Here is a 23,213-nt window from a genome sequence, read left to right as displayed (position 1 = left end):
TTGACAAGAAATGTAGACACTGAGTTTACTGTTGCAGAAAATCTATTTTACTATTCTGTTTATCAGCCATCCACTGACTGACCCAGGTAGGTGCATCTAACCAGTTTTTTATTTTAAAAAATATCTGGGGAAAAATGCAAAAGTAATCAACTCTTTTGTGCTTCTTTTTTATCTCTGTTATCTGGGAGTCTGATTATGATAGTAACAGGAGAAATGAAAGAAAAATCCTGACAATATTTTGAATTTTTTTTTTTTGTCTAGACAGTGAAGAAGAACCTCTTGTAACTCTGGAAGACAGATATGGGTAAAAGGGAGGGGGAAAATTCTAGGCTGGAGGCCAGAGGGGAATGGGGGTAGTAAGCTGTCTATATTTTCTAAAAAAAGAAGAAGTTAAAAACCACCACCTACTCATCAGGTGGTTGGAGACTGTGGTTGTAACAGTGTGCTGCAGGCAGAAGTTCTGAAAATCCCAGAAAGTGTTGAAAACATCTCTAAACAAGGTATTTTTCTCTTGCACCTTTCTTGCTAAAGGTCCCAATTGCTGCCAAGAAAGCTAGTGAGAATGTTAGCTGTCAAATAAAAAATTTATGACAGTGTTTGGCAAAGGATTGTATTGCTGCTTGTTTTATAGTTTTCCACAAGGCTATTGAAGGGTTTTTTCTTCTTGTTTCTTTATTTCTTTTCTTTTCTTTTGTGAACAGTATTGTTCACTTATCACTGTGTTCTATAATAGTAAAAAAAAAGTAAATCCAAAGTAAGATAACTTTTTATTATTTAATAACTATCTCTAAGTATTTGCCACGACACAAAACTGTTTTTTTCTATAACATTATTGTACATAGGAAATTTCTGTTAATAAAAAGACCTGATTGTCATCCTTATGGAGTGAAATAAATGTTATAGTAAAAACACTGTGAGGTCATCAATTAAAACATATTGCTTTAGCATTTTTCTTTGTTGTATCATCACGTCTGGATCACTAAACTACCTTTTAAAGAAGTTTGTTCACGACATTGTAAACATTTATAAATGGAGAAGATGGAACTTAATAAGCTGAAATTGGGTTGTTCACCAATATTATTATACCGTTTTAGCCACATAAGTAAATTAATGTTGGATTATATTGATAATTTTGACAAATTTAATATATTAACAGCAGTAATTAAGCTAGCTGATAGTGACAGTAATGATCTTTTTAAAGTTCTTATGTCTGTTACATGGTACAAAATTATCTCCCTCTCTCTATACTGAACTACAGTCAGATTGGGATTCCAGGTGGTTGTTGTTCTATTTAGTGGTATTCACGTACCTTCACTACTGGTTTACAAATGTGAGCACACGCCACCTCTACACATATGCGGAGCATCCGTGAAGACATCCAGGTGGGTGGGCGCCGCTGCTACCGGTTCACTCGAACCGGATATAACTGGTAGAATCCCACCACTGGTTTAACAAAGGTTTCATCTTTCTTGTGTTAAAAAAATGCATATAATTACTCAGACACTGAACTTTGGAAGAATATGAGATTTAGGGATGATTCAGGCATACCTATGGGCATCCACAGAAGAAGGCCTATGTTGTGCCTCGTCCTCCCTCCACTTCTCAGCCAGGCCCCTCCCGTCTCCACCCGGGCCTGTTATCAGACTCCGAGTCTGATAATGAAGATGAACGGCCTGTCATGCCTCCAGCCCCCGGCTGAGCAGGAAGCCAGCCACGTGCTGGAATTACTGACAGCAGATCCAGCTGAAGAGAATTCAAAGTGGGAGTGGGAGGATCCTCGCCTCCGGAGATCTGAGAGGCAACGCCAGCAGAAGGAAGGGAGGGGCAGGCCTGGATAAATGCTGAGTCATGGAGCCACATCCCACAGCCTATATAAAGGACCTGCTTTTGACCTTGAGTCAAGCAAAGTCTGATATCGGACTCTATCGCTGAAGTCACAACTTGGACTCCTGCCTGCCCTGATAAACCTCGAAGGAATTTGGCAAGCTGCAGAGGCTTCGTTGCCACGTTTGATAAGGACTTCCTTGACCCGGTTGTCGGAGGGGGAGTGGGACACAACAGCCTATTTGTATATGTATTAACATAATGTGAGTTGCAATATTGCAATGCAAACTGCATCCTTTTGTTACATGCAAGTATATTCACAAAACTTGTGTTGTAACATTATGTTGTATGTTTTGTTATTGTGATGTCATTGTAACTAGCTTCAAATGTCTATGAATACAACCCATAGAAAATTAATATAAAGCAAAAACTGGGGGGAAGGGGCTTCCTTCTTCAGCAGCAACCAAAATGCATGAAATTTGTATTTTCAACTAGAGACCTTATAGAGGTAGCCAAGCTGTATTTATTAAGGCCTTACTTCATTTGCCAGAGTCTTTTGCAGTGGGCAGCTACAATAAAGGATCATCACATAGATTTGTTTTAAAAAAATCTATTTCAGACTTTAGAGCCATGAGGGATGTTTCCTAGAAAGCTCTATTGTAGTCAACACTATTGTGGGAAAACAACCAGCATGGAATGCTGCCATCTTTTTGATTATATAGAAATTATTTGTATAACTCAGTTTCCTTTGCCTAGGAATCAATTTATTTCTCAAGGCTATTTTACATGTGCATTGTGCACAGAAATGCATATAGAAATGTTTCACATAATTGCTGCAGGGTTAAGAGATTCCTAGCCAATGTTGCTATACATGACCAGCAGTTCTTTAGGCAAAACTCAAAGCACAGGAACTCTTGAATGACAAAAATCATATAAACTGTATTACACCACATTTTAGTTTATATAGTTCATGGAGTTTGACATAAATATTTAAAGACTGTAAATAAGGAGGGTTTTCTATGAAGGACAACAGAGCTCAGATGTGTCTCTGTCGCATCTGAAATATCTGTCCAGCCAAAGTCCAAATCTGAGCAAAGCTAGCATCTTTATCTGGCAGATGCCAAGAGCATTCATCACAATGATCCTATATAAGCTGTCCTGGCTCCTCCTTACCCAGGAGGGACTTGGTCACCTGAAGCAAAAACTTTGGTTGGCTATTTCAAAATGCAATGGGAGCAGAGATGTAATTACACTTTACTGCCCTTATCACAGCAAAATCAGTCCTAATATAGACTCTTATCTGGGTTCAATCAGCTTCACTCTTTGTCTCCGTCCAATGGCACTCTAGGTGTCTATTAGTGTGTTTCCCCCCAAAAAAGACCTATCCCAAAAATAAGACCTAAGCTGATAATTTACATGTGCGCCCAATGTAAGGCTCACCCCCCCCAAAAAAAAATAAGCCCTAAGCACTCACTCCGGGATACATGGAGTGGGGTGAGGTGATGAGTAAAAATTAATCTAGGGTGCAGATGGGGGATGGAGCTGCCTTACTATTTACCTTCGGACAATTGCAGCCAGGACTTGCACACCCTGAAACCTGTCTTGTCGGCTTACTTCTTCTGCAGTCGCCAAAGCTGGCAAGCCTTTCCTGAAGGCCTCTGCAGCTGATAACCAAGCTCTGGAGCTCTGTAATCAGCTGCAGAGGCCTTCAGGAAAGCCTTGCCAGTCGCAGAACAAGTTCCTGAAGACAGTGAAAAGGAGGTTGGGGGCGACGCACACAAGTGAAGTGAGTCTGTGGAAGACATCTCCCACAAAATAAGACCTGGCGCCTTTTTGGTGGCAAAAAAATATATAAGACTGGATCTTATTTTCGGGGAAATACGGTATGTCAATTCATATCTTGGAATTGCTCAGTAAACCATGGAATGTCAGGAGATCCCTGCAAATAGAGAGTCCATATCATGGATTAGGGAAGCTTTATTAGATCCTGATCTGGCATTCAATGGCAACTAGTCTAGGATGTTGAAACCCTAAAAACCAAGCCCTGGAATTGACCTTGGGCAGAATATGGTATCAGCCATAAACACCCATAGCTGCTTTCCTGGGAGCAACCTGCCTCTTGTCTCCAACCAATTGCAATGCCCTCTCCCCATTTTATCCATAAGCCTTCCCTCCCAACCCTCATCCTACAACCACTCCATCTTTTGGAGGGTTAGTCAAAGCCTGTTTCCATCCAAACCTCAAAAGTTTCCAGGTATTAGATCAAGATTTCCTGTCTCTAATTCATATATTTGTGATACCACTCCCCATATTGGTTGATCTTCTGTCCCAGTGGCTTCAGTAGATGGCAAATAGCAGGGGGAGAAGATCAAGTCTGTGGCTAATTCAGATCCTCTTCTATCTATCCACAATGACTGACTTGAGTCAGTCACTCAAGAAGGAAGAGAAATTATCCAAACCAGTGCTTCCCTGTTCCAATCATCATAGGTACTCCAGAAGGATACTGTAACTGATGATATCAAAAGCTTCCAAGACTCAGCAGGACAAGTGTCACTCACATATTTAAGTTCTGTGATAGGTTATCAATAATGTATTTCAGCATCATACATAGGCCTGAAACTCAACTTTAAAAGACCTGTAATTCATTTCATCTAAAGTTCTCTGAAGCTACAATCCAACCATCTTTTCAAGTATCTTCTTTTAATTAATATTAAAAGCAGTGATTAAAATATATGTCCCACTATTTCAAGTTTGTTTCCATTTTTTTGTGGTTTATCATAGTGTTCATAGTGCATAGTCTTCAGGTACCGGCTTTAACTTAACAGACATGCACTAATAGGGTAGAAAAATTGAAGTTTTAATATAAGCAATGTAAAAACTCATTAGAAAGATTGTACAAACAGAATACTTTTGGTATTCAATTTTTCCTCCCATTTGCACACTATCTAGACTGGGATTATTTAAATTTTATATCAACACAATAATATTGCTAGAATAAAGGCCTCTAAAATTATTGTTATTTCCATTGTAACATGTATAAAATTATAGTGAAATATCAATAACTTTAACACAGTATGCAACTCTTTCTAAAAGTAATCTTGATTTGTATTCAGTGTGTCTATACACATATGTCCATACAAATATGTAATGCCCCTAGAATCAAGGGATCAAAATTCAGACATGTGACAAGTCATTAAGCAAGGACAACCTGTATTTACTTCAAGACTGGAGGAAGCTCCATATATACAATGGGACATATAAGTAGAGCTGCTTGTGACACCGAAGTTAACATGATTGTAGACATTCTGGTATTCAAAAATCCCATATGTGTATGGACATACTGAATACAAGTCCAGATTTGCCCCACAAAGGTCTAGGCTAGGTGTGCCTTGTCCAGCAGCGGGAGGAAGAACATAGTGAAGATCAGCTGGGGGTGTCAGTGGTGATGGAGTAGACAGGGATTGGAGGAGGAGATAGGTGGTGATGTATATTTGAAGCAGGATAAACATGGCAGGGCAGCAGAACCATTGTCTATCAGGTAAACAATTTCTGAATCCCTCCCCTCCCTCTCTCTTTGTCTCTCATTCCTTCTCTTGCTATTGCCAGAATTTCACTGAATCAGTTGGGCAAAAAAATGATCTTTATTTTTTCCACTGGCCTTCTGCAAAATTAGTTTATGAACCATTTTTAGAGGTAGGCTCAAAGCATACAGCACAGGTATGGCAGTCAGGATTGTTGTCTGAAATGTCTTCAGAGTAGAAAGACTGAATTTATTGTACAAAACAAGTCACAGCCATGTGGAGGTGTGCAATCCTGCTCATTATCTTTGGAAAAATGGGGAACCAAAAAGCACAGTAAAAAAAATTAAATTTTAATAATGCTAGTGATATTTTCTAAATCCTTCTTGACAGAAAGGTTCTCATTATTTTTATCTGTCTCAGAGTAGGGTTCTTTAATGCCATTCTCACAAATGGCCTTAGCCATGATTGTTTTCTTTTCTTTCTTTCTTTTTCGTAGCATTCAAGGAAGGGAGTGGAGGACGAGAAAAAGACACACACACACACACACACACACACACGTTTTCTATAGCACATAAAGTACTAATATTTTGGAGAGTGCATTTTCAGGAACAATTGCTGCAAATGTGTGTGAGGGGAGTATCTTTTTCCTTTCTTGACTGAAAAGAGGTGAACGTGGTTAAGGCAACTGTAGACAACATCATATAGAAAAAGACATACATCCGAAGACAGAAAAGGGAATATATCTAAATGGCAAAATGATGTCCAGGATCTAATCATTCAGATATTTTAAAACAGTTTGCTGATTGAAATCACAGTTAAGGTTCTAGTTTTTGCCTCTGTATTACAAGAGTTGGAATTGTACTATTTGGAGATTGTTCATTTTGTTTTCTTAAACTTTGTGACATGTAAATGAAACCAGGGTTACCACAGTAATTATTTTCTTCCTGCTAGCTTTTTCTCTGTGTACTGTATGCTATGACTAGTGAAATAAAGCAGATGACTTTTTTTTCTTCCTAAGTTTAGAACTTAGGTTCTGAAATTTAATCAAATCAAATCTTTATTACAATCAAAGATCAGCATAAAGAGGGTCGGGTAAAGTTAATGAAAAACAAAAATATATCAGAATCTAAAAAATAATCATAATTATAAAAAGCTACAAGATGTAAAATAAACAGTATATACATAAAACAAGCATCTAAGTGTCTCTAAAAAGAGGGACAGGAGCATTAGAGGATGTAGGAGAGCATAGAAATTAACTTGTGGCAGACTGAATCTATCACAGTACAGAGCACTCTAGTATGACAAACTAGATGCTCATTGAGATTATTTTATGGCACAGGTCAACATCTTTTAGATTTTAAGCACTGCTGTGAAGAACATTGCATGTTATAGCAGGCTTTATATCTGAAAGCAACAGGGAGATATAGAATTTTCCTTTGCACCCTGGATATTTATGTAATAATGGTGAGATGAGGCTTGTACAAATGTCTCTGTAATACAAGCACTAAAGAAGCATGTCCTGAGTTATAGTGGTATTTTCTCTCCAGGTATAGAATCTTCATGTATCAGCTTTTAAGGACAACCGATGGGTGGGCATGACATTGTGCCAGAGTCAAGGCCCTTAGCGCTAAGTACTTGGAATTTAGTTTGTTTTAGGGGAGGCAGAGTATTTGTTGGATTTACTGGCAATAAATGTTGGAGACCTGGGTAGATCCAACTGGCACTCTGTGTCTGTTAGATGCTGTATAATGAGTGTTTTGGCCTGATCATGCCCCATGCTGAGTAGAAAACCTGGAGAGGAGCTCAAGGATGAAATTTTGGTTGTCACTGCTTTTTTCCATATGCAGTGAAAGTCATCCCTTATAGTTAATGGGACAAGTCTAAGGAGAAAAAAAGATAGTTTGAGCAATAGTTGAGTATAATCACCTACACTCTAACGTTCATTTTCACAAGGCCTACTTTTTTAAAAGGAATAGTATTAAAAACATCTTTTGGGGGTTTTTTTAATAACATTTTTTATTTTTTTAAAACAAACAAACATACAAATAAAAAACAATACATTTTTTCTGAATAGAGTATTGAACGAGTCAAAATTTATATATCTTGTATTTCCCAAATATAATTTATATAGTTCAATTTCTGCCATAATATTCTTTTTTTCTATTTTTTATTTTTCATATCTACTTAATATTTAATATATAATCAATATTACCATCCGCCCTGACCTCCAATCTTAATCTAATTTCATTTCATTTCATTATCTCTCCATTTATTTAGATTTAGATTTAGATTTATTAGATTTTTATACCGTCCTTCTCCCGAAGGACTCAGGGCGGTTCACAGCCAGAATAAAACAATAATTATGTACACAATAAAACAATAATTAAAAAACTTATTGAATATCAGGCCTAAATTAAAACCATTTAAAACCATAAAAACCCCATAAAATTTACATCAAAATATTAAAAGCTACTAAAAATTTCTATGCCAGTCCTGCGCGAATAAATAGGTAAGTCTTCAACTCGCGGCGGACAGTCCGAAGGTCAGGCAGTTGACGGAGTCCTGGGGGAAGTTCATTCCAGAGGGTGGGAGCCCCCACAGAGAAGGCCCTTCCCCTGGGGGCCGCCAGCCGACATTGCTTGGCGGACGGCATCCTGAGGAGTCCCTCTCTGTGAGAGCATACGGGTCGGTGGGAGGCAATCGGTAGCAGTAGGCGGTCCCATAAGTAACCCGGCCCTAAGCCATGGAGCGCTTTAAAGGTAGTAACCAAAACCTTATCACATATAGTTCTCAAAAACACCACATTTATAAATTATCATCAATTTGTTTTCTCTTATTTCCTTATTTCTATAGAAACCCTTTAATTTAAACATAGTCATTTCCATCCTTAGTTTCTATTTTTTTTATTATAGCTTGATATTTCACATTTGTCTCTTAATGTCAATTATTTTCTAAGGTGGACCAATTTATCATTTATTTCCCTATTAATCATTTTACCATTTTACCAAAAACAATATATTTCTTCAGATTTGTTTTTTACACCATCTTTTTCAGATAAAATAATTAATAATTTTCTTTTTCTTAATTTCTATTAGTATTTTATTCAATTTCAATTTCATTAGAATTTCCATATCTTAACCCCTTCTAAATATGTCATACAATTTATATTTTTTTACGTACAATTTTTACAATACTGATATTAATACTTTAATTCTATAGGTATATAGCATATCCCATTCCCTTTATCCCATTCTCTCATTTTTTTAAAATTATTATTTCTTTTCTTCTGTATCCTTCCTTTGACTTTTAAATCCTTTAGTCATCAAATTTGCCCTAAGTTCCCATCTGATCTATTCCCCTTTTCTGCTCTCGCTTTTCTTATTTCCCCACTATTGATCTCATTGTAATCATTTAACCTTTTTGTGCCTAATCCTTTTCTCTCTTGCTTCATCCTATCCTCTATTTTTGCCACTGTTAATCATTAAAATCAGTGTAATCATTAAAAATATTTTCCTCTAGCTTTTTCCCCTTTCCTTTTCTTCCCTTAGTTTGTTTCTTTTTTGAGATTGTTTCCTCCTATCCCTTCTCTTTTTTATTGTTACTCCCAATGTAATCATTTAATCATCATCAATGTCTTCAGTGCTGTTTTTTTGCTTCTCGTTCTTAGCCTTTTTATCCAATTGAATATGTTCTGACACAATTTCTCATTTTCTATCAAGATTAAATGATAAACGCATCATTTTGACCATCTCCTGCCACATTTTGACGTTCTGGTTTGTTTTTAACTCCAATTTACAGTTTTGTTATTTTCCACCTCCTTTGGTTGTCGAGATCAAACAGCTTAAAAGAAAACAAATCCTCCTTCAAACTTCTCACGGCTCTTGTAACCCAAGGTCTCTATAATTTTTTCCAGTTTTCAAATTGTTCGTTGTAGTGTTTTTTTCCACCAACAGATGTCCCTCTCCAATCCACAAGTTTCAAATCAACAAGTTACAAAATATCTAATTTGTGTATTAAATCTGCTTATCAAATGCTTTTCAAGTTTCTTCTTTCTCTTCTTAATTTTATGTATCCCAAATTCCAATTTCAAATCCTTGATCTGCAGCTCCTTGATCTGCGACATTCCCCCCTCTCGCAGATATGGCCCTCCGTTCTATTGAGGGTCTACTCGATGACGGATTTTGGAATCCCGAGAGGTGGCATGTGGCTAAGAAGAGGCTTAAGGGCTTTTTAAATTTGTTTTATAAGAAATTTTTAAATAATTTAAGTATGGGGAGGAGTGGGAAGGTGAAGATAGGTCTTGGGGGAAACCTATCAGGGCCATTGCTAGACTCTGTGAAGGCTCGCGGAATGGACATTATTGGTTCGGAGGTAGAAGAGGAGGCTAGAGCTCAAGGCCATGGGGACTGTTCCATCTGCACGGTAAGTGGGAGGGCAGGTATAGCGGAAGCGGGGGCCCATATCAGGTTCGGGGAGTGCGGGCTCGCTGTTTACAAGCGATCACGCACTCCGGTCCCCCGGTCTTTTCCCGTTCCCCGAGTGGCTTAAATCCCCAGAGGCTGGGCCTTCGGCTGACGTTGTGCAATGCCAGGTCCGTGGTAAACAAAGCCCCCCTCATTTCTGATCTCATACAGGAGGGGGGCGTGGACCTGATGGGCATTTCGGAGACCTGGCTGGGCACGGAAGGGGGGGTTCCCCTGGTAGAAATGTGCCCACCGGGTTTCCGTGCATTCCACCGGTCGAGGGCCCAGGGTAGGGGTGGGGGGGTGACGGTTATTATTAACGAGAGTCTAGAGTTGAGGGAGATCACTGTGCCACAGATAGCCGGATGTGAGTCCCTCCTTGTGAAGTGGGGCCTGGAGATGCAGGTGGGTTTACTGATCACGTACCTGGCTCCTTGCTACGTGACAGAAACTCTGCCCGAGCTGCCGGATATGATTGCCGGGACGGTGGTTGAGACCCCCAGGCTTATGGTCATGGGGGATTTCAATCTGCCGATGGTGGGGTTGGCATCCACGTCGGCTCGGGAGTTCATGGCTTCCATGACAGCCTTGGATCTGACCCAGTTGGTGAATAGTCCCACTCACATTGGGGGAAACACTCTGGACTTGATTTTCGTCTCTGGACAGTGGTTGAATGATCTGGAGCTTGGGGAGTTAGTTATTAGACCCCTGTCATGGTCAGACCATTCGCTCCTTCAGCTCGACTTTCGAACCGCCAACCCCCACCGCAGGGAGACGGAACCGACTCATTGGTTCCGTCCCAGGCGCCTGATGGACCCAGAGAGGTTCCAAATAGAGCTTGGGCCATTCCCTGAGGATTTAGCCCACGGCTCGGCTGGAGATCTAGTCGCCGCCTGGGATAGGGCGGCTGCTGGTGCTCTAGATCGCGTCGTGCCTTTGCGGCCTCTGACCTGGTGCCGATCTCGATTAGCCCCTTGGTATTCCGAGGAGCTGAGAGAGATGAAGCGCCAAAGAAGACGCCTAGAGAATAATTGGAGGGCCAGCCGCTCCGAATCTGACCAGACATTAGTAAGGTCTCAAATTCAGACCTATCTAGTGGCGATGAGGGTGACAAAACGGGAATATTTTTCCACTCTCATTGCATTGGCAGATAACCGCCCAGCTGCCTTGTTTAGGGTGACCTGCTCGCTCCTTCATCAGGGAGTGGTGGAGGATCCCTTACAGGGGCGTGCTGAGGAGTTTGGACAATATCTGTTCGATAAAATCGCTCAGATTCGGGAAGGTTTGGACACAGATTGGGTAGATCCCAGCAGGGTGGAAGAGGCAGGTCTTGGGGTCCCTATCTGGGATGAGTTTGATACTGTGGCTCCTGAGGACATGGACAGGATACTGGGGAGACTGAATGCGACCACATATTTATTGGACCCGTGTCCCTCCTGGCTGGTACTGGCCACCCGGGAGGTTACACGAGGCTGGGTCCAGGGAATTGTTAACACTTCTTTGATGGAGGGTGTCTTCCCTACTGCCTTGAAAGAGGCGGTGGTGAGGCCCCTCCTCAAAAAGCGCTCCCTGGATCCAGTTGTTTTAGCAAATTACCGTCCTGTCTCCAACCTTCGCTTTGTGGCGAAGTTTGTTGAGAGTGTGGTTGCATGACAGTTCCCCCAGTACCTGGATGAAACTGTCTATCTAGACCCATTCCAGTCCGGTTTCCGGCCTGGTTACAGCACGGAAACGGCCTTGGTCGCGTTGGTTGATGATCTCTGGAGGACTCGGGAAAGAGGTTGCTCCTCTTTCCTGGTCCTACTAGATCTCTCAGCAGCTTTTGATACCATCGACCATGGTATCCTGCTGCGCCGGCTCGGAAGACTTGGAGTGGGGGGCACCGTTTATCGGTGGTTCTCCTCCTGTCTCTCCAACCGGTCGCAGACGGTATTGACAGGAGGGCAGAGATTGGCCCCGAGACGCCTCTTGTGTGGGGTGCCGCAAGGGTCGGTTCTCTCGCCTCTTCTGTTCAACATCTATATGAAGCCGCTGGGTGAGATCATCCGTGGTTTTGGGGTGAGTTGTCATCTATACACTGATGATACTCAGCTGTATATTTCCACCCCTAACCACCCCAACAAGGCTGTCGAAGTGATGTCCCAGTGCCTGGAGGCCGTACGGGTCTGGATGGGGAGAAACAGACTCAGGCTCAATCCTTCCAAGACCGAGTGGCTATGGATGTCGGCAGCCTGGTACAGTCAGCTAATTCCATCACTGACTGTTGGGGGCAAGTCGTTGGCCCCCACGGAGAGGGCTCGCAATCTGGGCATCATCCTGGATGTACGGCTGTCTTTAGAAGAACATATGATGGTCGTCGCCAGGGGAGCTTTTTATCAGATACGCCTGATACGCCAGTTGCGTCCCTTTCTGGACTGGGTTTCCCTTTGCACGGTCACTCATGCCCTTGTTACATCCCGCCTGGACTACTGCAATGCTCTCTACATGGGGCTCCCTTTGAAGGGCACCTGGAGGCTCCAACTGGTCCAGAATGCGGCTGCGCGGGTGATAGAGGGACCTCGTGTTTGTTTGTTTGTTTGTTTAGAGGGACCTCGTGGCTCCCATGTGACACCCCTCCTGCGCAGTCTGCACTGGCTTCCGGTGGTCTTCCGGGTCCAATTCAAGGTGCTGGTTATCACCTTTAAAGCGCTCCATGGCTTAGGACCGGATTATCTACGGGATCGCCTACTGCCACCAGTAGCCTCCCACCGACCAGTGCGCTCCCATAGAGGGGGCCTCCTTCGGATACCGTCGGCCAAACAATGTCGACCTCCAGGGGGAGGGCCTTCCCTATGGGGGCCCTGCCCTCTGGAACGAGCTGCCTCCGGGGCTTCGTCAACTCCCTGACCTCCGGACCTTTCGCCGCGAGCTGAAGACGCTTTTGTTTCAGCGTGCAGGGCTAGCTTAAACGTAGTTTTAATTGGTTTTTTTAATTGGGGTTTTTAAACGGGGTTTTAATTGTATCCAAATTTTTAGTTATATATCGAATTAGTTTTTTATATTGTCTTTTAACCTGTGTTATATGTATTCTTGTATTTTATTGGCTGTGAACCGCCCTGAGTCCTTCGGGAGAAGGGCGGTATACAAATTTAATAAATAAATAAATAAATAAACAAACAAACAAACAAACAAACAAATAAATAAATAAATCCAATTGAAAAATTTCCTTTACAGGGCTTTTCTATTTTGAATTTTTCTTTGTTCTTCCTTCAAAGTGCAAAACTTTTAAAATTATGTCCAATCTTGTTCAGAAACTATTTTCTTTTGGGTTTCTTTTTCTTATAATAATTTTAATATGTCCAAATCCAATTTCCAATCCAAATATCAAGCTCTGTTCTTCAACTTCTGTTTTGTTCTTCCCCCTCCATTAACATTTCCCAGTGCCAATTAGCTGCTATTTCCTCATCTGAACTTCTTTTGAAAATTTTAAAATACTTCTTTTTTACCTGTGAGTTGGCTAATCACTCACCCAGTACCAAAACTCTGTCCAAAACACCACTCCTGCACAAATCTTATTCCAGTTGCTCCAACTTTATGACAGCCGTAATGGCTGCCCTCCCTGCTGCTGGATCGAAGAGTTTCCTCCGACCTCCAAGGAACTTGCCTGTTCCTCTTGGTCATCTAAGGTGCCTCTCCTTCTTCACTGTCCCTATAAGACGGATCCGGTCCAAAGTGTCCTGTCCCATCCCCCCTCCCCCGGCAGCAGTTTGTCTGGCTGGATTTTTGCAAGGCTTGTCAGAGCCTGCTATTTTCTAGCCAGTCTCGCTGCAACGCTTCTGGTTCTCTTTCATCTTTTAGGGGTTAAAGAGCCGATCTTAGGAATTTGGACAGAACAAGTTTCAGTAATGCAAAATTGAAAAAGTGATGCAAATAACTTGACTTCCAATAATTTGAGTGCTGCAAAAATGTACTGGCCACTCTTCTCTTGAGGAATTTAAGGATAACAGATGAGCTGCTCTGCATTTCAATGATGTAGTCTCCATGGAATTTCATACTGTTGGCCAAATAAGACTATTCCTAAGTATTTAAAATAAGAACTCCCAACAATCTTATCACAATTGTGCTGGAGAAATGGCACTTGACCTTTTTGGCAAATGTCCCTCACACTCAAGTAGAGAAGAGAGCAGAGGTGCAAAGGTCTCTTTGCCAAACAAGTGAATAAATATCTTGATTGGTGGCACCTGGATGAAACTTTTTTAAAAAGCAGCTCTGAGCTTCTTTCACTTTGCTAGAAACAATGTCTGACTTCCAACTCTTGTTCGATGTTCCTGTTTGTGTAAGAAACTTTGAATCTCTGTTCTGGCTGACAATCCTCACCTCCTCCTCAGAACCCTAGATTGGGTTGTATTGAGAGGAATGATTGAAAATCTGACATATTTGGCAGCTGTATTCTGCCGTGGTTGATGGATCTACTTTTTTGTCTTGAGTCAACCATTTTTTCCCCTGAAGAAATGACTTGTATTTTCAAATATTGGGCCAAGTTTGTTTTTACAGTTGTCAACATATATCAAATTGTGGAATTAGTAAATTTTCTGAGTTTGTACATACAGTAATAATTATAATTGATACGCAATATACCTAATCTGTCATTTCGGTTCAAATTTCATTTTCAGGATTTTCTGATTGTTTTGATGTATTTCTTTCTAATATTTTTGGTGGGAGGCTTACATAACCACAACATATGGTCCTATTTTGTTCTTGCATTTTCAACATAAAAGACTAAGTTTGTCTGCCAGGCTGTAATTCTAGTGGAATATTGTTCTGTCCTGCTTTCTCAATATTCTCCTTTTCCTGGACTATTGACTATGCTTTCAATCACCATATTAGCATGGTTGCCTACGTATCATTTTCTGCCCCACAATATGATACAAAACTTTATTTCTTTCAGCAAAGTAAATATTGCTTATTAAATCTGAATTAGATTTCATTGTGATTTCTGTGGTCTCCCCCATTTTAGAATAGCTATAGAAACTAAATGCTTGGACAGGCCATCAAAATGTAGGACATTCAGACCTACATGCATTGTAACCCAGATTGTATTTTATGAGCATCTTTCTGAAATTTCAGAACAGATTTGAGAATGAGTAGGATGATAGGATGGAAAACCAGTTCCTGCCCTTGATCCTAATAATTCAATCACTACAATTACTTTGGATGTTTAAGATTACATTTTTCTATTTTAATTTTTAACAATCAATTTAAAATAGGTTTTATTTAATTTGCATTTGTCAGTTGGTTTGCTTTGTATATGAATAGATTTTCCTTAATAGTCCATTTAGGTTCTTAGGATAGGATAGGATAGGATAGGATAGGATAGGACAGGACAGGACAGGACAGGACAGGACAGGACAGATCTAGTCTATTTGGGCTCAACTGTGGTCATAAGGCAAGGGCTATCTGTATTGCACAAAATAATGTAGAAGATTTTAACCTGGAATCTTAAATGTTGTATCCTTTCCCTTAATGAATGCTGCTTTGTTTGTTTCCTAGAGGATTTTAATGAATCTTTAACATAAGAATAGCTTAAGTGTATCATATAATGATAGGAACAGTATACTATATTTTAAAATTTCTGCAAATATAGCCAAACTGAAAAATTCATCTCAGAATGGTTACATAAATTGTAAATATGTAATTCTGTCACACTAAATTCATGCAAAGCAATAGCATTGGCAAGACTATAAAATATAGGCTTGATATCTCTTGGCCTGGAGTTAATTTTGAAAATTATCTTCCTATATCCTTGAAGGGTTGATGTGTTATATACGGAGTTTATCTGCACTCTAATTCAGCATATCAGTGTCTTTTCTAGTGTCAGTTCAGAAGTCAAGCCAATCTTGCCTATTTTTCTGTTCGGCGGTTTCTGACAAATTTATACTAAAAGTATGTAGTAAGGATTCTAACAAGGATGACCTAAAATTTAATGGTTATTATTAGTAATAGATCTAGAAACACAGGTTCTGCTTAGTGCTATTTGGATGAATCCATGATTAATTAAAGATTTGTTCATTCAAATCAAGCTTTCTAAATCCTGTTCTTTTTCCAGAATAATAAAAATTAATAATTATTGCATAGCCCAATCTTTCCTAGATTGTGGAAATCTGGAATAGATTTTGTCCAGTACAATTTATTTGGAAAAGTTTTCCCCCTATCATTTCTGGTGAAACATTTGTTCAGAGAGCTTAATGTATGATTTAATTCTCAGGGGTTTACAGTCCTGTTACCCAAGTCTCTGAAAAACTTCTTTAAAAATATCTGAATTTGTTGCCCAGCTTTATTATAACAGCAGTTGTGAGTCTGTAGGAAAAACTTTGTGAATTCTATATGTAGGCTGCACAGAATCAACAGATAATTCATCTTAATATCAGCAATACTGTGATTCATAATGCAAACTGGGAGCATCCTTGAAGTTTTAGTCACACATTCCTTTTAATTTGGCCATGCACTCTTTTAAAGCTACAGTGTGCTAACTTAATAAAATGCGGCATGCAAATGCACAAGTTTTTGCCTTCAGGCATTTAGCCATGATGTTTCCGTGGTGTCTCCTTTCAAGTATATATTCTTTCTTAAATTATTTACCCTGTAAACATGCTTTGCATTTTCAAAGGAGGCTCTGGCTTCCCTGTCTGAGGGAGTTTGCTGAGGTTTTTTAGGTGAAAGGAATCCAAAGTTACAGATAGCATTTGTTTTTTGTTTTTTTGTTTTTTGTTTGCTAGTGAATAAGCTATGTGGTTTTTTGCAAATGATGGTGATCCTTACTTCTTTTTTTCCCTCCTCCACTTGAAATTTCTTGTTGCGTTGCCTGGAGCTATACCCACTGGCAGTGTCTGGCTGTGACAGTATTAGAAACCTCTTTACAGATGGGCCCTGTCAATGCCAACTCCATTGTTCTGCCATCTGAGCTGGTTTGATTACAGAATGTTACTGAAATCCCACTCAGCGCCCCCAATTCATTTCTTTAGTGCTCTGGGTTGTTGACTTGCAGTCTGAAATGTGCTACTGGCAGAATCAAAGTTTTTCATGGTCTATTCTCTCCTGTTGCCTTCCGAAGTGGAGCTTTACTGTTCCAGCAACATTTCCAAGATGTTATTTGCTCTGCTTCCCTAGTAGTGAAGCAATGAAGCCAACATAACTTTTGCAACAATGGAAAAGAATCTTACTATTGAGTAAAATATAAAGAGTTTTGATAGCATCCTTCCTATTTTATGCTTAATTTGTCTGTTCAACATTGTATCCTTAGATGCAATGAGCTATCTAATTCAAATTCCTCAAAGTTAACCTTTGATATACATATCCTACATTTGCACTTTAATGGAACATTTAATTAGCAGATATAGGTGGGGGTCTGCAAAGATTTGTCTTCTCATGAGGAGGATTTTAGAGACAAGTTTGCCGATTAACTAATCTTGCAATCAAGTGTGCAGCCAGAAAATCAGAACTGAAACATGAGAAGAGATAATTTCGTTTATTCTTCCCCCTGTTTAATTTAAGAGTACTGAAACACCAATAACTAGGTCAGATATGAGGCAATGGCTTAAGAACGCTAGCGTCTTAGATATATGCATTTGTCCAAATATGTGCTCAAATGAGGAAATATCATCCACGCTTAATCCTCTGCACATTAGCATTATGGATGCCTTGGAGCTCTCATCCCATACATACAACGGTTGTCAGCCACAGTTGTATTAGAGGCATATTACTATATTTTATTTAAGGCTGAATTTAAAAGTCTTTTCATGTTTTTCAATGTGTTTTTTGCCCAGTTTCAATTTTCCTAAGATATTTTTCTCCCCACAGGATCAATGAGCCTGAGCAGACAAATCTGCAGACTGCTTTTCATGCAGTTAGTTACTTTGGTCAAATAGTTGTCTCTCAGGTGTTGTTTTACAGAATACCCCATATGAAAAGGAAAATAATATAACAAAGAGAATGAATGAATGAAAAAAATAGAGAGAGAAAGAGAGAGCTTTAAGCTCAGGTGTTAATCCACATTGCAAACTAATAAGAAGCAGAAGTCCCTTTAATTAGCTTTAGTTTGTTAGACCATTAAACATGTTTTTTTTCTTTCGAAGAAAGACAGAGAATTCTGCTCATTTTGGCAGAGTAAATATTGCCTGTTAAGTTTGAATTAGCTGTCATCGTGGGAGAATTAATGCTGTGCTATCCTTTCTAGTGAGGAAAGGAAAAATAAACGAGACAGATCTTAGTTTAGCTTTAAGTGATAAATGAGGACAAAGCAGGCCATTCATCTCCTGCTAGCAAAGTGGACACAAGCACTAAAGCAGTTTTGCGGAAGACGTGTCAGCAAATGTGATCATTTTGTAACCTGTCAGGAGGATAGAGAGCTGGTCCTTTTAAAGTGTCACAGGGGAGTGTGTTTGTCTGATGTGACAGTTTTCATCCATCCATTTACTTTTTTTTTTTTAAGGTAAATGTTGGAGCAAGAGGGAACACTGAAAAAAACAAGGAGTGATCTGAAATTGATTTAAGACTTTCTCTTACTTTCCAAAGGATCTTGTCCTATCTCCATTAATTTGTTTGTGTGTTGGGGAAGAGTGGTGTGCAAGAAATTATGATTTATAGAGTTTACAATTTGCAATCTTAAAAAAAACTTACTGGTTTTTTTGTGTGTCAAATACATCAGTTTAACTAACTGATAACTAAGCCTAATAAATTTATTGTACCCAATCTCATTGAAGCCTAATAAATTTATTGTACCCAATCTCATTGAAACCTTCAAGAATAGAATAGAATAGAATTTTTTATTTATTTCTAATATTTATTTTCTTTTTGTGTCTGATTCTGATTACATACCCAAATCATCCTGACTAATATCTTATTTCAGGTATATAGATTAAAACAATGTTGGATTGTTACAAATATATCCTACAAACAGTCCTGATTGTTCAGTCATAATTATTATGTTTGATATGATTTACACTTATTCTGTTTTAAGAGCTCTTAAATTACTCATTGTCATTTAAATAGTGATGAGTGATTGCTTGTATGCTAACAAAATAAGAGATTCATCTCTGCAAAGGGTGAATAACACAGAGTGCTATTGCTTCTTGAATCTTTTTATTGCTCCTCCTTACTATACAACAGGATAAAGCTTGCCTTATTACTCTGTTTATGCTACTGAGACAAAGATGGCTTTTAGAGCATGAAATCCACAGTTTGACACTTGCTTCTTTATAATAAATTATCCTTTTCCTCAAAACTAATTTGGTATTTGATAACAGTAATTGCATCATATTTCCATCCCAGTAATGCTTACTTCATGGCAAAACGTCTTTTCTATGGATGAAATAGCAAAATTATTCCAGGAGGTGCATAATGGTTTACGGCATTTATAGATAATATGACAAAATCCATTTTTCTATGTAATCCAATAGACAGGATAGATTTAGATATGTAGATATATACAGGTATACAGGTAGTCCTCGACTTATAACCATAATTGAGCCCAAAATTTATGTTGTTAAGTGAGACAACATTTGTAAAGTGACTTTTGCCCCATTTTATGACCTTTCTTGCCATGGTTGTTAAATGAATATGGGTTTCCCATTGACTTTGCTTGTCAGAAGGTTGCAAAAGGTGATCACCAGGTTATGTCAACAGTCATCAATATGAATCAAATGCCAAGCATCTGAATTTTGATCATATCACCGCGGGGATGCCACAATAGTTATAAATGTGAAAAATGGTCATAAGTTACATTTTTCAGTGCCATTGTAACTTTGAATGGTCACTAAATAAACGATTGTAAGTCAAGGACTACCTTTATATGGGTGTATGGGAGCATGTGTGTTTGTGTGTCATATGTACACAAAGAAAGTTTAGATGACTAATTAAACAATAATTTATATAATTCATGTATATATTTTATAGGCTAATCCATTAAGGAACTGATAGCCAAATTAAAATTCTGGGGGCCTTGCACTTTTTTCTTTAAAACGTACATCTGGAAAGAGGACTGAACCAGAACTGTGGCAAAGGCAAAGGAAAAACCGTAGGGGTGTGGGTGGGTGTGCGCGCGCACATCACTTTGTTTTACTTGGGGGTAATCATTATTTTATAAAATGCAGAAAAGAAGGAAAAAGTAGTATTCCAGAGAAAATCAAGGTAATGGAGAGAAAAAAGTGGAATTTAGTTTGCATCAACACCAGCAAATTCATCTTCCATTAATTTCCTATTTTTAAACACTTAAAAAACTAAGATGAAATTTTCTACTCATTTCTCAGAAGCAAAAATAAGCAAAATCAATATAGCAAATAGTCTTACAGGCTACTTATCTATGTTTTGTGGGATATATGCATATAAAGTCAGTTGACATACACATATTTTATTGTCTTTTACCCCCTGTCTCTTTTTTCTCCTCCTAGAATCATCCAGAACCGGATTTTGCTTGTTATCTTGGCAATCATCATCATCTTTGCAGTCCTGATGGTTATTTTTTTTTCTGTCAGGGGACATTGATATCTTTGTTCTTTGCTAACCAGTAGCAAACAACTTCAGAGTCATGAAGACAAAGTGGCCACACGAATCATTCTCTTGCACTGAAATGGCTGTCCTTCTCAAAGTCCACAGTTGATCTCTGGTGCAAATAGCAGAAGGGTATGTGTCATTATTGGCTGCATGTTGATTAAATAATTGTCTTTGGTTTAGCAATATTTCATAATAGGAATTTTCATATTTAGCATATGAAACAAGTATCATTATCAGATATGAAGATTGTCGTCATAATTACTGAACTAAATTTAAGGGTAAATAGTTTACACTGATAATGACAACAATTGACACACACACTTTCTATTGAACTGATATTTAAATCTTTATCAGAACCCCCTTTTATAATCCTGGAAATAGATGCAAATCAATCAATAAAGAAATCCACACCTATACCTTGTCATTCTCCTAACTCTAATATAACTCTAAAAGCAAAGAAGTTAGTTTCTAATAAATATACAGCTTTTTCAAAAGTATGATTTAATATCTATGGTGAACTTTTTATTTTAAGGTTTATCACTTGGATTTTCATCTGCCCCATGTTCTGAATTGTCAACTAAGTTTATTTTGCAGTTTTCCCTATGACCATGACATTACAGTTAGTTTTGTTTTGTATTATTGTTGTTTTAATGTGTATGGAGTTCAAATCAAGAACATACTGTTTAGTATATTTAGGAGATCACTTCATGGATCTTAATGTAAGAAAATAATGGCATTTAAAAATCTGCAAATTGTGCTAGAATCAATGTGCTGGTACTGTGGTTGAATGAATATTCTGAATGAATTGTATCCAAAGGTAATGTTCATTTGCTTAAAAAAATGTCTTAAATTAATGTTTTTTGATAAAATCTGTCCACATCAGGCTCTGTAAAATAAATTAAGCCAGATTCCCCTTAGCCTTGTTTTGATAATGATTTTATTCTCTCATCTCCAACCCAGTTTACATCATCTGTATTTGGATACTCCATTGTAAGTCAAGTCCTCAACCTTGTAACCTTTGTATAGCCAAGGCAAGTTTACTGTCTAATCTATGCAGGAATATTGTCCAATATTCCTGCATAAACTAGATAGTTTAGATAGGATGACCTCAAAATCATATTTTCAATGAACACACATATTGCTTGAACACTCCTATTACTGTATTTAGTATTATGTGAAAAGCTTTTTTATGTTTGGGCACTTTTAATATATATAAAATAATGGATAAGCTCTACATATTCACACCATCCATTAGACATAACTGGAAATAAAATCTAGCGTTAAAACTGAATTTTATGTGATCATCCATGTAATTAAAATAAGCAGCTTCCTCCACTGCCCCTAATAATTGTCAAGCCCACCATCTGTGAACATATAATGTAGTATCCACACTTATGAGTGAATTTACTTTATTTGGTTCCCAATTTCCCTGAATGTTGGGAACTATGGAAACTGTGTTTTCCAATGTTCCTTGAATTCATTGAGCAAGCAGGAACTTTTCAAGATAACTTTTGAAGTTCAATATTTATGTCCAAAGATTTAAAATTGTTATGGAACGAACAAAACCATATTACAGAGGCACAAAATATTGGCAATCAGCTGAAGGTCATAAGAATCTAATAGCTTTATTCTACCTACTATTTAAAAGAACACTTCCATGATATCCTTGTTCAAACACTCTGGAATGGAATTTGGCCCTAAACATGTTTACTATGTCCAGAAACAAAGAACTGAATGAATTTTATGTTGATGTAGCTGAGTCAAATAAAACTAGTGTAGCTTAGTAAAGAAATTCAAGATGAAGAGATTCACAAGAGAAATGTTGTTTATGGAAAAGGGTTAGGGCATGTATGTCTTCAGATAAATCATTTAAGTTGTGTAAACAGAACTATAGCTTTTACCTTCTTAATAATAGGGAAGGGCTGAGTTCATGGGTTCTGGGCAAAAGGGGATGAAGCAGATGCTTTCCAGTGTTAAAAGTATGTATCAAAGCAGGTCAGAAGATGTACATTTTCACAAATCCTTTGTTCTGAAAACAGCTACTGTAAATATAAAGTTCAAAGAAAATATATTAAATTGTGTTTACAGGCTATTTGTTATTGCTTGTCATTTTTCTGCCTCTTAATGCCAGTGGTGAAATCTGCACTTAATCCTGGTGTTATACATTCAGCTAGAACCTTTTTCTAAAAAGATTTATTCTGTCTTATTTCAAAAATGTACGGTAACTATACAGTCCCTTGTAGAAATGCAAAATAGTCCTGAGCATTTATTTTAAAAACTCACAGCACTTTTAATTCCAACTATTTATATATTTGCTAATCAGTTATACTCCATAGGCTTCATAAAACAAATTTGTCACAGTAATATTCTTGTGTTTGATGATCTGATAATCAAGCCTCAGTATATAGACCTTCTATGATGTGTTTAGATGTGCTGATTTCTAAACATCTTACAGAAGCCATAGAAACAGTTTATGTATGAATTTATCCTAAGAATATGTAGGACTAATCCAAAAATTTAACATAACTAATTATTTACTGATGCTCTGCTTCACCCAAACTAATGAATACATGATAAAGTCATGCATTTTATGTAAGCTTACAAAGAAAAACCTCATTCACTCAAGTATACCTCAGTTTATCTATCAAATGTAGATTACATGCTTAGGCATCACATGGTTAGAAAGTGAGTCAGACTGAATGTAAATACATCCCTCCTTTGCTGTTCATTAAAGCAGTCTGATATTTTTCAGGCTTCTATATAACCACGAAAAGATGCCACTGCTTTAATGTGACATTTATGCAGTACGATTTTTTCAGACCTCTACTGTAGACTGAGAAAAAAAATCAGGCTGCTTATTGAATAGCACAGAGGTGCT

The 23,213-nt window shown here is 38.3% G+C and overlaps 1 protein-coding gene across 4 annotated transcripts in view; it reads left to right on the top strand.

Moving 5' to 3' along the window:
• VTI1A (vesicle transport through interaction with t-SNAREs 1A) overlaps positions 1 to 21,209 on the top strand; it is a 257,241-nt gene extending 236,032 nt beyond the window's left edge. For all 4 annotated transcript variants that reach the window (XM_058187247.1, XM_058187246.1, XM_058187249.1 and 1 more), the window contains one exon: positions 20,233 to 21,209. In XM_058187247.1, the coding sequence (XP_058043230.1) occupies positions 20,233 to 20,326 (94 nt within the window). In that variant the 3' untranslated portion in view covers positions 20,327 to 21,209. The remainder of the gene's footprint in view (positions 1 to 20,232) is intronic.
• The last annotated feature ends 2,004 nt before the right edge of the window (positions 21,210 to 23,213 follow it).

Source organism: Ahaetulla prasina, chromosome 6 (assembly GCF_028640845.1).
Source record: "Ahaetulla prasina isolate Xishuangbanna chromosome 6, ASM2864084v1, whole genome shotgun sequence".
Lineage (NCBI taxonomy): Eukaryota > Metazoa > Chordata > Lepidosauria > Squamata > Colubridae > Ahaetulla > Ahaetulla prasina.
This window is presented reverse-complemented; position numbering and strand designations above follow the sequence as displayed.